The sequence below is a fragment of the Chrysemys picta genome, chromosome 18 (assembly GCF_011386835.1).
Source record: "Chrysemys picta bellii isolate R12L10 chromosome 18, ASM1138683v2, whole genome shotgun sequence".
NCBI lineage: Eukaryota > Metazoa > Chordata > Testudines > Emydidae > Chrysemys > Chrysemys picta.
This window is the reverse complement of record NC_088808.1, coordinates 17,234,770-17,250,083: the sequence shown is the minus strand read 5'-3', so window position 1 is coordinate 17,250,083 and position 15,314 is coordinate 17,234,770. Positions and strand designations below refer to the sequence as shown.

General features: G+C 45.6%; 3 protein-coding genes across 6 annotated transcripts in view; all 3 read left to right on the top strand.

Moving 5' to 3' along the window:
• Nucleotides 1-7,323, top strand: part of LOC101943564 (histo-blood group ABO system transferase) — a 28,454-nt gene extending 21,131 nt beyond the window's left edge. For all 3 annotated transcript variants that reach the window (XM_008169108.4, XM_065572367.1, XM_065572366.1), the window contains one exon: nucleotides 2,344-7,323. In XM_008169108.4, coding sequence (XP_008167330.2) covers nucleotides 2,344-3,031 — 688 coding nt within the window. In that variant the 3' untranslated portion in view covers nucleotides 3,032-7,323. The remainder of the gene's footprint in view (nucleotides 1-2,343) is intronic.
• LOC101944820 (histo-blood group ABO system transferase 1-like) overlaps nucleotides 1-15,314 on the top strand; it is a 53,017-nt gene that overhangs the window by 21,016 nt on the left and 16,687 nt on the right. The window contains exon 1 of one of the 2 annotated variants that reach the window (XM_042854309.2): nucleotides 14,767-14,899. The exons of the other annotated variant lie outside the window; for it this stretch is intronic. Coding sequence (XP_042710243.2) covers nucleotides 14,884-14,899 — 16 coding nt within the window. The 5' untranslated portion in view covers nucleotides 14,767-14,883. Of the gene's footprint in view, nucleotides 1-14,766; nucleotides 14,900-15,314 lie in introns of those variants that run through there. 2 annotated transcript variants of the gene reach the window in all.
• LOC101945105 (histo-blood group ABO system transferase 1-like) overlaps nucleotides 14,824-15,314 on the top strand; it is a 47,707-nt gene continuing 47,216 nt past the window's right edge. The window contains exon 1 of the mRNA XM_065572362.1: nucleotides 14,824-14,899. Coding sequence (XP_065428434.1) covers nucleotides 14,884-14,899 — 16 coding nt within the window. The 5' untranslated portion in view covers nucleotides 14,824-14,883. The remainder of the gene's footprint in view (nucleotides 14,900-15,314) is intronic.

The following is a 15,314-nucleotide window of genomic DNA, read 5'->3' as shown; positions in this document are numbered from 1 at the left end:
GATCCATTTTGAAAATATAGGGCCAATTTGGGAAGGAGGGATGAAAGAACTGAAGTTTGAATTTGTGGAGGATACTGGGTAGGATACTCCTACTCCTGTGAAAAGTTTAATGGGATTGATAATGATTACATGTAATCAGGACTTTGAAAGACAAAACCCCAAGCAACATAACACTCCCCTAACGTTATGCTGGCACAATGGTTTGTAACTTCCCCAGAATCAATATGAATTAGGGTCTCTTCCCAATAATATCTTGGGGATAAGGTGCATATTTATGCCCTTCTTTTGGGGAGGGGGAGTTGCTAAAGGATTCCTGAAGCACCTTCATGTTTTTGTGTTCCGAGAAATGGGCTTAATTAAGAATGCTTAGCTTTGAATCAGAAATCAATATCTTCAAGCAAGGCTAAATATGTTGAATGAAAAATTACAATCTTCGCTCTATGATGTATATCTGTTTACTGTATAAAGGGCAGCCAAACAAGGACAAAGATCAGTAGGATGTTTCTCATTCACTAGTACTGGGTTCTAAAGGGGCTAGGCATATATACAACAAATGAGGTTGATGTTAATTTCTAACAGTGTATAGTGTACAACTCCCATGTTGATCCCTCCCATAGTGAAATGAAGGGGGCGTGGATGTTTGCCATGAAACCTTGTATATGCCCCCTCATTCCTGTTGGGTTTGAGCTGATTTCTGTAAGAGGGTAGTGCCTCAACTGGCCCCTCTACTACTGAGGGGGTTTGATGGATTTTTTTTCTAGAGGTTCCTTTGCTGGCCCTCTCATAGTGCCCTGGCTGTTTCCCAACCATTGATGTCAAACCGCTGCCAGAGATCTTGGCTCATAGCTGGCTATGTGGGGGGCAGCTCTTACAACACATTACATCTGCAGGTGTAACGAGTCAGAACACCTTTGAAATGCATCTGCACCTGGGCCGCCCAGACAAGTCATTTTGCTTGGATGGAGCTGGAATGTGAACATGACAGAAAATTCTGATTTTCACTGCAAGGCTGGCTAAGTGGTAATATAGGCCCAATCCTAAGAGGTGCTGCTTGCCCTTATCTCTCACTGAAGTTAATGGAGTTAAAGATACTCAGTATCTCTCAGGAGATGATGCGTACCTTGCTTTGAAAGTCCCTAGAGCGAGAGGTTCAAATTCAGGCACGGTACAGGTCAGCTCTTCATCCATCCCAGATAGACTCCCTTCCTGGCTGTTTGGGAGGGACAGAGTGGTATCGTGTCTATGGTTCATTTCTCAGCACTTCCACATGTGTTCATGGGCAGATCACTCGTGATCACCGCAGTACCTAAGACCTCACTTGCTCCTGCAGCATGGATTCCATGAGAGTCTCGTGCAATGCCCTGAACAGCTGAATATGGCTCAAGAGATGAAGGTTGATGATCATCAGTATTTGGAAGGAAATAATCCTAACCAGGAAACTAGCAACAAATATTTGAAAAACATTGTTTCTGACTAAAACAGATTCTTTTTGTTGTTCATGAGCATTGTCAATTCCTGCTTGCAACAAAACCCATTAGGTGGAGTCACAGTTACTTGTTACTACTTAATAGGAATCTTATATTAATTGGCTACTTTCATAGGAAAGAAAAACAGACATTTACACAGCTTTGATCATCATAAAATGCTTTACAAACTAGGTAGGAATTGGTTCATCTTCCCCTCCATAAATAAGAACAAAAGCTAAAATCCTAGATCCCTCTTGTGAGTCCAACCATGTCATCAGCCCCCATCAGTCCTTTCACTGCCTCTTGTCTTTCTCCACACTAAGTTCAGAATCCTCATCCTCACCAGGGCCGGCTCTAGGCACCAGCTGGTGCTTGGGGCGGCACGTTTTTAGGGGCAGCATGGCTGGCGCCAGAATGCCGCCCCTAAAAATGTGCCCCGGCCGCCCTAGCTTGCCTCCGCTGCTGCCGCTCGCATGCCACGGTGCGTGAAACAGCTGATTTGCGTGCTGCTTCTCCCCCTCCCTCCCTCCTAGGCTTGAGAGCCATGGGGGAGGAGGCAGGGCTGGGGATTTGGGGAAGGGGCGGAGTTGAGGCGGGGCCGGGGGTGGGGTAAGAAAAAAACGGGGGGGGGGGGCAAAATTGTTTTTGCTTGGGGCAGCAAAAATCCTAGAGTCGGCCCTGATCCTCACCTTCAAGATGCTTTACATCTCTGCCCCTTCTTACACCTCCACCATTTCCCCCACCTGCTCCCTCTTCTGCACACCCTATGGGTCTCCCTGATCCTTTCACTTTGTTGCTCTCTGTATCCCCTTCTTCCTGTCTTCTACCACAGTGCCTTTTATTTCTAATAGAGAATTTCTTTCTTTTTTTTTTCTAGGTATGTAGTCTTCCTCAAGAAGTTTTTAGAAACTGCAGAGATGTATTTTATGGTTGGACATAGGGTGAACTATTACATTTTCACAGACAGACCAGAAGAAGTTCCTGAAGTTGTGCTCAAAGAAGGAAGGAAAAAAGTGGTTCTGCCAGTCCAAAACTACCCTAGGTGGCAAGAAATCTCTATGCGACGAATGGAAATGATCAGCAACTTCTTTCAGCAGCGGTTCATTAATGAGGTCAGCTACCTAGTGTGTGTGGATGTAGACATGAGGTTTAATGACCAAGTTGGAGTGGAGATCCTGAGCGACTTGTTTGGCACACTACACCCAGGTTTCTACGCTGCAGAGCGTCAGTCTTTCACCTACGAACATCGACCTGCTTCTCAAGCTTATGTGCCCAGCGATGAGGGTGACTTCTACTATGCTGGAGGCTTTTTTGGAGGAACAGTAATGGAGGTTTACAAGTTGACCAAGAAATGCCATGAAGCCATGATGGTGGACAAAGCCAATGGAATTGAGGCAATCTGGCACGATGAGAGTCACTTAAACAAGTATTTTGTTTACCATAAACCAACCAAAATACTTTCTCCAGAATACCTGTGGGATGACGATATGGGTAGGCGAGAGATCCTTAAGAAAAGAAGGTTTCTTGCTGTACGAAAGAACCATGCTGCAATCCGAAATAAATGAAGTTCATCTCAGACTGGCCTTAGTGCGAACTAACATAACTGATCTTTTTAGAGTAGCAGCCGTGTTAGTCTGTATCCGCAAAAAGAAGAACAGGAGGACTTGTGGCACCTTAGAGACTAACAAATTTATTAGAGCATAAGCTTTCGTGGACTACAGCCCACTTCTTATGTATATGCATCCGAAGAAGTGGGCTGTAGTCACGAAAGCTTATGCTCTAATAAATTTGTTAGTCTATAACTGATCTTGTAGGTTTCCTTGGTTGATGAAAATATACAGACAATTGGTAAAGCTCCATAACTTTTTCTGACATCCCCAGTATTTCTGGATATGGGAATGATTTGCAAGATGTTACTGTGATGTTACATTCCATATGTTTTATGGAAATATGCTAGAGTGTGAATATAATGTAACTGGAATATGCTGCATGCAAAAGGTCTCTTGTAAGGTATGATTACAAAGCTTATAATCTACTGAGTGTGTTCATCCTATCTGTATGAACGCATCATTCTTGTATCTGAAGCTAGAAATATGAAGTATTACTCTGAAGTCCTATTGTAACTATGCAAAGTATGGGTCATTAATGGTGGCTTAAAATCTTGATGGCTCCCATTAACTAGGACAATTGGTTGTAAATGGCTCTGTTTACTCACAAACCTTCCTAGGCATGTGCAGGCCAACCCTGAAAGAATGGAGAATGAGGTCTTGCAGTGACATGTGATCATGCCACCTGGTACTTGAATCCATCTTAAACCTGGTAATTTTCCATTTAGAAGAGTGGGTGCGGACCCAGAGAGACAAAGAATTCCTGCCTTGTGCCAAAGCTATAAAGGAGGGTGGAGGATAAGAGGGGTGCCAGTCATGTGAAATCCCCTGCTTTTCACCTAAGATGCCTGCTGGAACTAACAAGGTCAGGGGAAAGGCTTGGGTGCAGACTAGGAAGGAGTCTAGTCTGTGAAAGAAGCTTATTGGAACATCTCTGAGGATGAGATTTACCTGTATTTAGTCTCTTAATGTATGAGGCTTAGATTTGCGTGTTGTGTTTTGTTTTATTTTGCTTGGTAACTTATTTTGTTCTGTCTGTTATTACTTGAAACCACTTAAATCCTAGTTTTTATACTTAATACAATCACTTTTGTTTATTGATGAACCCAGAGTAAGTGATTGATAACTGGGGGAACAAACAGCTGTGCATATCTCTCTATCAGTGTTATGGAGGGTGGACAATTTATGAGTTTACCCTGTCTAAGCTTTATACAGAGTAAAACGGCTTTATTTGGGTTTTAAATCCCACTGGGTGCTGGAGATAAGTGACCTGCTGAGCAGTTTTTGGTTAAAGTCTGCAGCTTTGGGGGCGTGGACCAGACCTGGGTCTCTGTTGCAGCAGGCTAGCATGTCTGGCTCAACAAGGCAGGGTTCTGGAGTCCCAAGTTGGAAGGGAAAACGGGCTTAGAGGTAATTCCAGCACATCAGGTGACAGTCCCAAGACAGTCTCTGTGACTGAACCCATTAACTAAATTTTTTTGATCTTTAAAAAAAAAATTCTCTGGTTCAATTTGATTTTTCTCGGTGGTTCAGGCTGCCCCCAATCTGTTGGATACTTGAAATGCGTCTCAAGGTTCTGCTGCTTCCAATCCTGTGGTGTTCTCCGCCTTACAAAATACACTTGAAAATGAAATAATCTTGTGTCTCAACAGTTTATCTGGATCCATCTTTTCAATCTCAGCTGGCCCAGAGTGATATCAAATCTTTAGGTTTTCATCTAATTTATAATGAAGAAAGCTCAGGGTTATCAGATCTATTTTCAATTAATATTCTCTCCTGAAAGACACAGAACTATAGTTAAAAGACCTTAGCTTCCTGGGGAGAAATGGCTGGAGAAGTATGACAATGGAAAGCAACTCCATCTGCTATTGGTAGAGCTCCTAATACCTCACAAATCTTTGGACCCTCAAAAGAAAAGACGTTGTCTCTCTGCACCAAAGATTGCTTAACAAATGTCAGGACAAGAGACCAAATGAGGATGTAATGAGTCTCACCTGGTAACAGTACCAGTCAGAATAAAATGACTGGTAGAGCCCTCTTCTGCGCCAAATTCTGCTTCCACTTACACTATTAATCTGTCTTGGGTTTTTAAATAGCACCTATCACCATGGTATCTGTGCAATTGAGTTTGCAGGTTGTAACTGAGAGTGGAATTTTTTTCCTCAAAGTCACTTGTAGAAGGGAATTGAAGTGGCTTGAACAGAAATGTTGGAAGATTTTCCCTCTCACAACAAGGTCTATTCAATGTATTTCCCTGTAGTGGGTGTTCTAATGGAAAATGTGAAGATCAGTTAAGGAAGAGGCAAAAACAAGACTTGCCCAATTCTGCTTCCATTTAATACAATACGAGTTTTGTTGGTGACCCCAGTAGGTAGGTAGACACACCCACACCTACCCAACAACAACAACTGAGTTTCTTGATACTGTCAAGGCTGCTTCCCCACTCTGAATTTTAGGGTACAAATGTGGGGGCCTGCATGAAAACTTCTAAGCTTAACTACCAGCTTAGATCTGTTTCGCTGCCACCATTCCCAAGTGGATTCCCTTCCCTGGGAAGCCTTGAGAAACTCTTCACCAATTCCCTGGTGAATACAGATCCAAACCCCTTGGATCTTAAAGCAGGGAGAAATGAACCATCCCCCCTCCTTCCTTCCACCAACTCCTGGTGAATACAGATCCAACCCCCTTGGATCTTAAAACAAGGAGAAATTAACCACTCCCCCTCCTTCCTTCCACCAACTCCTGGTGAATACAGTTCCAACCCCCTTGGATCTAATAACAAGGGAAAAATCAATCAGGTTCTTAAAAAGAAGACTTTTAATTAAAGAAAAAAGATAAAAATCATCTCTGTAAAATCAGTATGGAAAATAACTTTACAGGGTAATCAAACTTAAAGAGCTCAGAGGACCTCCCTCTAGCCTCAGAATCAAAGTATAGCAAACAAAGATAAACACTCTAGTAAAAGGTACATTTACAAGTTGAGAAAACAAAGTAAAACTAACACGCCTTGCCTGGCTGTTTACTTACAAGTTTGAAATATGAGAGACTTGTTTAGAAAGATATGGAGAACCTGGATTGATGTCTGGTCCCTCTCAGTCCCAAGAGCGAACGAACTCCCAAACAAAGAGCACAAACAAAAGCCTTCCCTCCCCCCCAAGATTTGAAAGTATCTTATCCCCTTATTGGTCCTTTGGGTCAGATGCCAGCCAGGTTACCTGAGCTTCTTAACCCTTTACAGGGAAAAGGATTTTGGAGTCTCTGGCCAGGAGGGATTTTATAGTACTGTACACAGGACAGCTGTTACCCTTCCCTTTATAGTTATGACAGATACACTCAAGGTGTGTCTTTGTCTGTGATTGTACAACCTGGAATCCACTGTCATACCAATAAAATGGTTTATTGGGAGAGTGGGCAAAAGCAAGTGATTAAAGTACAATAACATGAGAGACAGCAGCATCTAGTAATCTGAGTACAGGCCTGGGAGCCAAAAACTTCTGCATTCACCTGAACAGCTGTAGCCTATTGTAACTTCCTCCTGGCCCAAAAAACCTCCCTCATTCGGATTTGTATATATCTTTGAATCCTAGTCAATAATTAAGTGTCTTGCAAAACATTGTGTCAAGTATCAGGGGGTAGCCGTGTTAGTCTGTATCTACAAAAACAACAAGGAGTCAGTCAGCCATTCCCAGTCCCTATTCAAGCCCAGATTAATGGTGTTAAATTTGCAAATGAATTTTAGTTCTGCTGTTTCTCTTTGAAGTCTGTTTCTGAAGTTTTTTTTGTTCAATGATAATGACTTTTAAATCTGTAATAGAATGACCAGGGAGATTGAAGTGTTCGCTTACTGGCTTTTGTATGTTACCATTCCTGATGTCCAATTTGTGTCCATTTATTCTTTTGCGGAGGGACTGTCCGGTTTGGCCAATGTACATGGCAGAGGGGCCTTGCTGGCACATGATGGCATATATCTGGGCTTGAATAGGGACTGGGAGTGGCTGGCTCATTACAGAAGCAGCTTCTCCTCTCCTGGAATTGACACTTCCTCATCTATTACTGGGAGTGGACTACATCCACCCTGATTGAATTGGCCCTGTCAACACTGGTTCTCCACTTGCAAAGTAAGTCCCTTCTCTCCATGTGTCAGTATATAATGCCTGCATCTGTAACTTTCACTCTATGCATCTGAAGAAGATGGGTTTTTACCCACGAAAGCTTATGCCCAAATAAATCTGTTAGTCTTTAAGGTGCCACCAGACTCCTTTGTTGTTTTTGCAAAACATTACAATCTCTGCTACTACTGATCTATGATTAAGGCTGATCCAGCAGAAAATTCTGTTTCCTTAACTCTGGTCCCCACGTAGGTTTCAATTAGCGCATGGGCCTTACCAAAACTGACTGTTGCTGGAGACTTCTGGAGCCACACTGGCCCACGTGTTTTGGACTATCTCAGGACGCAATTCATTTAGCTAGAATAGGTTGGAGGATTAATATGATAGTGGCTACATCTCTAAAAATTACCTCCCAGAACTGTGTTTTGGAAATGCTCTAACTCACAGGAAGTTTGGTTTTCTAGATCAATGATTGTAGCCAAACAGCTTATTGCTTAGATAGAAAAGCAAATTGCTTCTGGGGATAGAAGCTTGGCCCAGTAATATGAGGACTTAGCAGCTAAAAAGAAGATAATGTTTTGGAGAAGAGGGACCTCAGACAAATTTGAAAAGATTTGGTCTAACTTTTTTGAAACCTGTGATTAATTCCTAGGCAATGGTGTAACGGATTGGATCACAGAAACCCCCCGGGGGCTGCCAACTGATGTGCTAAGACTACTTCTGCCCCTGCTTTCCCTGCCAGCTTGGGACTCCAACACCCTGTCTTGTTGAGACAGACACACCAGTCTGCTCCAACACGAACCCAGGGTCTGAACCACATCCCCAGAGCTGCAGACTTAACTGAAAGCAGCTCACAGACGTGTTCCTGTCTTTAACACTCAGATGCCCAACTCCCAATGGGGTCCAAACCCCAAATAAATCCGTTTTACCCTGTATAAGCTTATAGAGGGCAAACAATTTATGAATTTACCCTGTGTAACACTTATAGAGAGGTATGCACAGCTGTTTGTTCTCCCCCCTGTTAATTAATAAGTAAAAAGTGATTTTATTAAATACAGAAAGTAGGATTTAAGTGGTTCCAAGTAGTAACAGACAGAAGAAAGTAAATTACCAAGAAAAATAAAATAAAACCCACAAGTCTAAGTCTAGTACAGTAATAAAACTGAATACAGATAAAATCTCACCCTTAGAGATGTTTCAATAAGTTTCTTTCACAGACTGGATGCCTTCCTAGTCTGGGTACAATCCTTTCCCCTGGTACAGCCCTTGTTCAATCTCAGGTGGTAGCTAGGGGATTTCTCATGATGGCCGCCCCCTTTGTTCTGTTCCACCCACTTATGTATCTTTTGCATATGGCAGGAATCCTTTGTCCCCTCACTGGGTTCCCACCCCTCTTTCTCAATGGAAAAAAAACGGGTTAAAGATGGATTCCAGTTCAGGTGACATGATCACATGTCATTGTAAGACTTAATTACCCACTTGCCAGCACAGATGTATACAGGAAGACTTACACGTAAAACAGAGCCATTTACAGACAATTGTCCTGATTAATGGGAGCCATCAAGATTCCAAACCACCAATAATGGCCCACACTTTGCATAATTACAATAGGCCCTCAGAGTTATATTTTATATTTCTAGTTTCAGATACAAGAGTGATACATGTATACAAATATGATGACCACACTCAGTAGATTATAAGCTTTGTAATGATACATTATAGGAGACCTTTTGCATGAAGCATATTCCAGTTACATTATATTCACTCTCATTAGCATATTTTCATAAAATCATATAAAGTGCAATGTCACACCCGCCTCCTGAACTTACTGCCAGAGACTTTGACACTGACCATGGTGGAGGCAGTATACCTAACATTCGTTTTTGAGCTCCCCTCTGGGGTAGACACTCCTGTGTCCCCCAAAAGGGAAAGAGACTCTGGTCCAGCTGTGGGCTCACAGCGACCAGCTCTGACAGACCTTTCACTGGCCAGCAAAATGCCCCCCCCCCCCCCCGCTTCACTCAGGTTGGGCTTGCTTCCAGCTACAGAGTCCTGCTCAATTTTTTCTAGACAAGCAGAACTTTTTATAAGTGAATTTCAGACTGGTGGAAGCTGCTGGCTAGGGTGACCAGACACCAAGTGTGAAAAATCGGGACAGGAAGTGGGGGTAATAGGAGCCTATATAAGAAAAAGACCCAAAAATTGGGACTGTCCCTATAAAATTGGGACATCTGGTCACCCTACTGCTGGCTTGGCAGCTTTGAAAACTGAAGACTCCTTCCTATTCACACAATAAGTCCTTACAGAGGTGGCAGCAGTACAAGCTTCTACCAAATTGCTTCACTTATGTGACTCAAACCCAGATTCATGGAGTCCATGCAGCATCAATGTGGTTCAGACTCAGTGGATCATTCCGTTCTTGGCCTCTGCTGAGACCTGTTGGTGCCACAAGTAGCAATTGTCCACTAGAACTGAGACCAGTACCACCTTTCACAGAGGCCACTGAGCAACCAGCAAATGGCATCAGCTTTTGATGAGCACAGGCCTGATGAGACTGCCCTTGTTATAGATGAGCCTTTTTGTCCCAACTTGGAGGCTTGTTACACCAACCCATGCGTCCTGCTCAATCCACTCTATTAGTGGTGCTCTTTGAGCCCAAATCCAACCCTGGGGTAATGCTTATTCTTGAAACAGCCTCTTGGGCATATTTACCAAGAAAGAGTTCCTCAATTCTTGTAAAGAGCTGCTGTGTTTGATGAGTGGATCCCAGCTGGGTTTTTTTCCATGCCTTTTTTTTAGCCTGAAACTGTTTTTGTTTGGGTATTGCTATCACTAAATGTACTGTACTTCTAGGCTTCTGTAGTGGAGATGGGGGAAGTGGTAGATCAACCCAATATGATAGGGTTACCATCTTTAACAAATAAAAAAAGAGGACCCTCCATGGGCCCTGGCCCCGCCCATTTCACCACCCAGCCCCGCCCCAACTCCGCCCCTTCCCCGACCTAACTCCGCCCCTCCCACTCCCAGCCACGCGAAAAGGGCTACCCGAGGGCTACCGGCTTCATGGTTTGCCGGGCAGCCCCCAGACCCTGTGCCCCCGGCCGGCGCTTCCCCAGCGTAGCTGGAGCCTGGGAGGGGAAGCGCCCAGCTGGGGGCGCAGGGTCTGGAGGCTGCCCGGCAAACCGTGAAGCCGGTAGCGCTTGGGCTTCGGGCAGCCCCTATGCCTCCGAACCCTGCGCCCCCGGCCGGGCACTTCCCCTTCCGGGCTCCAGCGGCGCAGGGTCCGGAGGCATGGGGGCTGCCCAAAGCCCGTAGCGCTCAGCTCTTAAACAGAGCCAAAGAGTCAGGGGAGGAGCAGAGCCGCCACGGCCAGAGGCTCTGCTCCTCCCCTGACTCTTTGGCTCTGTTTAAGAGCCGAGCTGCCCGAGCGCTACCGGCTTCGGGCAGCCTCCATGCCTCCGGACCCTGCGCTGCCGGAGCCCGGGAGGGGGGAATTGCCAAAAAGCCGAACATGTCCGGGAAAATGGCGGCTCTGCTCCTCCCCTGACTCTTTTGGCTCTGTTTAAGAGCCGAGCTGCCCGAGCGCTATGGGCTTCAGGCAGCCCCCTTGCCTCTGGACCCCAGCCGCCGGCCGGGCACTTCCCCTCCCGGGCTCTGGCGGCGCGGGGTCCGGAGGCATGGGGGCTGCCCGAAGCCGGTAGTGCTCGGGCAGCCCGGCTCTTAAACAGAGCCGAAGAGTCAGGGGAGGAGCAGAGCCTCCAGTTGGGGCGGGGCTGGGGGTGGGGAAATGGTCGGGGCCAGGGCCCGTGGAGGGTCCTCTTTTTTTATTTATTAGATATGGTAACCCTAGTAGTAGCGTGCTTGAGAAATTAACCGCCCCCGTCCTGCTGTGGGAGGGGGTGCTGGGGAGAGTGACCCCCTGTCTCTGCTGGGGGGGATGGTAGAGTGCGCCCCGCTCTGGTCCTGCCTGGAGGTTGGTAGAATTCCCTCCCCGTCGCCATCTCAGAGCATCAGAACCTCACCGCTTCTCGTTTATCTAATCCACAAGCCCAATTAATTTCACTACAGCGCTAGCGGCCTCCTCCCATTTCTCAGCAAAGGTGCAAGAGCCGAGGGGGGAGGTGTCTTTCTAGGAGCTGTGGGGGTAAACTGCATCGTGGGAAGAGCGTTGTCATGTGGGTTTATATCACTCGGTCTCCATGATGTTCACACCCTGTCCTGTATGACACATGCAGTCCTCTGAAGTCTAACAGAACTAAAAGGAAGGCACACCGGATGCAACCAACTCCCCAAGTGCTATGTGTTTTGATCGCTTATTTCCGAAATGTGAAAATCTTGTAACCCACAATAGCTGCTGGGCAATCAGTGCGAATCAGCCAGGCTCTGCTGTCTAGAATCTAGGTTATGGAAGAAACGCTGGAAATTCACAGCTGTGGTCTTCATTAATAGTTTTCGGGATGGTCATCGTCATTGTTTCAGTCCATATATCCGAGCATTTGCAGCTCATATTTCAAAGGGATTGAAATAATTATAATAAAACTCAGCAAAGAGGATATATCTCTATCCAGAGCATCTTAATAACGTTATTTAAAAATAAATCCAAACCATGCAGACCTTTTGCTGGTTATGCTGTAAAGTTTCATTTGTATTATTCCTGGAGACACTGACAGAGTCTTCTGGTGACCCGAAGCTAGTGACCCCCCTGAAGTACTAGGATATTCTTCACTTCTCTATAGATGGAAGAAAATGGAATGACCACCTTCTACTTTTGCCTTGTACAAACACTGCTAGGCTAACAGCAAAATATCAGCATGCTGAGATGCACAAACTTGCTAGCTCATTATATCTTTGTTTTCCAAACTAGGAATCAGAACATGGCTCATGGTTCTTGAAATCCATAGGTTCGCAACATTAACCTGTGTATGGCCCATGTTAGTAGGTCTTTAAAAACTTGTCAGTAGCAAAGATAACAAATGATGACTTCCCGTTACCTTCCTAGGTTCTGTTCCATGATTGTGGTGGGGCTGAAAGCTGTGAAGTAATAGCAAAGTTCTTCACCACCTCTAGTGGGAACAATTACTCAGGGTATGTCTACACTACGAAATTAGATCGAATTTATATAAGCCGGTTTTATAGAAATCGGTTTTATACAGTCGATTGTGTGTGTCCCCACATAAAATGCTCTAAGTGCATTAAGTTGGAGGACCGCGTCCACAGTACCGAGGCTAGCGTCGACTTCTGGAGCGTTGCACTGTGGGTAGCTATCCCACAGTTCCCGCAGTCTCCGCCGCCCATTGGAATTCTGGGTTGAGATCCCAATGCCTGATCATGCAAAACAGTGTCACGGGGGGTTCTGGGTACATGTCGTCAGGCCCCTCCCCCTCCGTCAGAGCAATGGCAGACAATCGATTCGCGCCTTTTTACCTGGGTTACCTGTGCAGACGACATACCATGGCAAGCATGGAGCCCGCTCATCTCAGCTCACCGTCACCATATGTCATCTGGGTGCCGGCAGAGGTGGTACTGCATTGCTACACAGCAGCAGCTAATTGGCTTTTGGCAGTAGACGGTGCAGTATGACTGGTAGCCGTCATTGGCTATCTGTGTGCTGGCAGATGTGGGGCTGCATTGCTACACAGCAGCAGCTCCTTGCCTTTTGGCAGCGTATGGCGTATTACGATTGGTATCTGTCGTCGTCGTACTCCTCAGTGAGTTCAATCAGAGGCACCTCTAAGGAATACTGCACCAAACTTTCCACTCTGGGCATCTGATTCTTGACGATGATGGCTAGCAGTCATAGTACAGTATCTTCTGCCAAGCACCCAGAAGATGCTGAGGGCTATCAGTCATGCTGCACCATCTGCTGCCAGCTTAAGATGTAAAAAATAGATGGACCAGATTTGTTCTGTATTCATTTGCTTCCCCCTCCCTCCGTGAAATCAATGGCCTGCTAAACCCAGGGTTTAGAGTTCAATCTTTGAGGGCGGGCCATTCTGTGTGACAGTTGTTTGTGTTTCTCCCTGATGCACAGCCACCTTTGTTGATTTTAATTCCCAGTACCTGTACGCCATGTCGTCAGTCGCCCCTCCCTCCCTCCATCAGTTTCGCGCCTTTTTTCAGACCGGACGCCATAGCACTGGGATCATGGAGCCCGCTTAGATCACCGCGGCAATTATGAGCACTATGAACACCACGCACATTGTCCTAGAGTATATGCAGAGCCAGGACATCCCAAAGCAAAACCAGGACCAGCCGAGGAGGCGATTGGCATCTCTAATCAGCGGATGGCAAAGGAGGGGAGATCATGAATTCATCAGCCAATTTTCATTGACTCGAAATAGAGGATGGAGGATGATAATTAGAAGGAAGGAAGGAGGGGGGTGCTAGATCTCTCATAATGTCTCCCAAGTGTTTAATGGGAGCATTTTAAAAAATTTAAATACAAGAAAATGTTCTTTAACGTCTGATCTTTTGGTTATTCCAGTGTCCTCCATTGCAGCTTCCGGGTACATGTAAAAAAAAACAAAAAAAAACCTAAAACTTGCAAACCCATCAAATTAGAAGTGGGCAAAAGTCAGTACAAAAGCTCATCTGCATTTCTAAGGCGTCCATCACCATGGCATCTAGGTACCAATATATCATTTTAGAAGTAACCAACAGTCCTCCCTTGCTCCCTCACAATTTTAGTTTGAGCTGCTCATGTATGAGGCACTGACTCTAGATGGCTTAATTGAGAAATAAAATTTGATCTGATAGTATCCCTTTAACTCGAAGTGTCATCTCTAGAGATGAAAAAAAAATTCCTAGCACTGTCCACATTGGCAATGTGCCCGTGAGAGAGTGGCATGGTGCTTAGCCTTGCTCAGAGCAGGTGTGCTCCAAAGGGCATGATCACCTACGTTCTCCTGGGAGCAATTTGGTGCGTGAATGCATGGTGTGTTGCAGACACATTAGGGGCACCAAGTAGTTAGGAGCCAGATGTTTCTATGGCGGACAAGGCCTCAAAGTGGCTCCCTGAGGCATATGACAGTCAGTTAAAATCAGTACGGCAGATCCTGTCCTGGGTTGTACAAGTGCTTTGGCAGAAAGGAATCATAAGTGTCTCACTCCAGCTGCATCTGTGCCAGATTCCTACCGAGGGCTTGAGGGAGCACAAGGAGGGCAAACTGCCACCGCAGCTGCTGGCACGTAAGGGCCAAAAGGAGCCTGCTCTGCAAACCAGGGCGTTTACCCAGGTCCCCAGCCCGTTAGCTCCTGAGGTGATGAATGCTGGGAGCGGCAGTAAGGTCACCTAGCAGTACGCCCTCGCTCCCAGCCGGTCCTGACACGCTTTGCCTTTCACAGCCAGGGTGGCTCTAGGCCATAGGTGTGGCGAAGTTTACTGTACCCGAGCAGCTTCCTCCTTAGTGAGATTGCGTGAACCTGGTGAGAGTTTCCGTGAGCAGGGATTGCAGGACTGGCCTGAGTCAGAGCATGTGGACTTTCATAGGTTGGCCTCTGCTTGCAAACTGCCCATCTAATTACCATGCGATAAATCAGTAACAATAGGGATATGAAACAAGAGCTTTGGGCTACCGCTGCCTCTCTAGAGAGCTTGCAGCTCCCAGCTTCTTAAGGCTGTTCCAGTCCACGGCTGTCAGCAATAAGCTCCGCAATTCCTTCTTCCTCACACTCCTTCCTCCGGGAGTAATCGGGTGCGCAATGGACAAGGACCAAGGTACCTGTACATTTTCCTTTAAGATGTTCTGTGAGCTGTGTCGTGTCGAATCTTGTTTAGATTTTGAAAAAATACAGCAGGTCTGGGGTTTGCGGGGAGACCGGGTGTTTTAAATGTGGAGAAGGAACTTAAAAGTAGCAGATATTAAATACTTGAGACAAAGTAATATGCTATTAACTTAGGTAAATCTGGATTAATTCCACTGGCTGACGTAGATCTGATTTACGCTGGGGTAGTTGAGCTCAGAATTAGGCCCTTACTGGATTTTATACAAGAACAATATTTGTGCCATTGTCTTGAAGAAATTGAATCAAATTTACATCTGTGTTTGGAGAAGAGGGAAGTCTTAGCCACACGTTCATATTTTTTTTTTATATTCTCTTCTCTTTCCCCCCCCCTCTTTCTCATCTTTCTT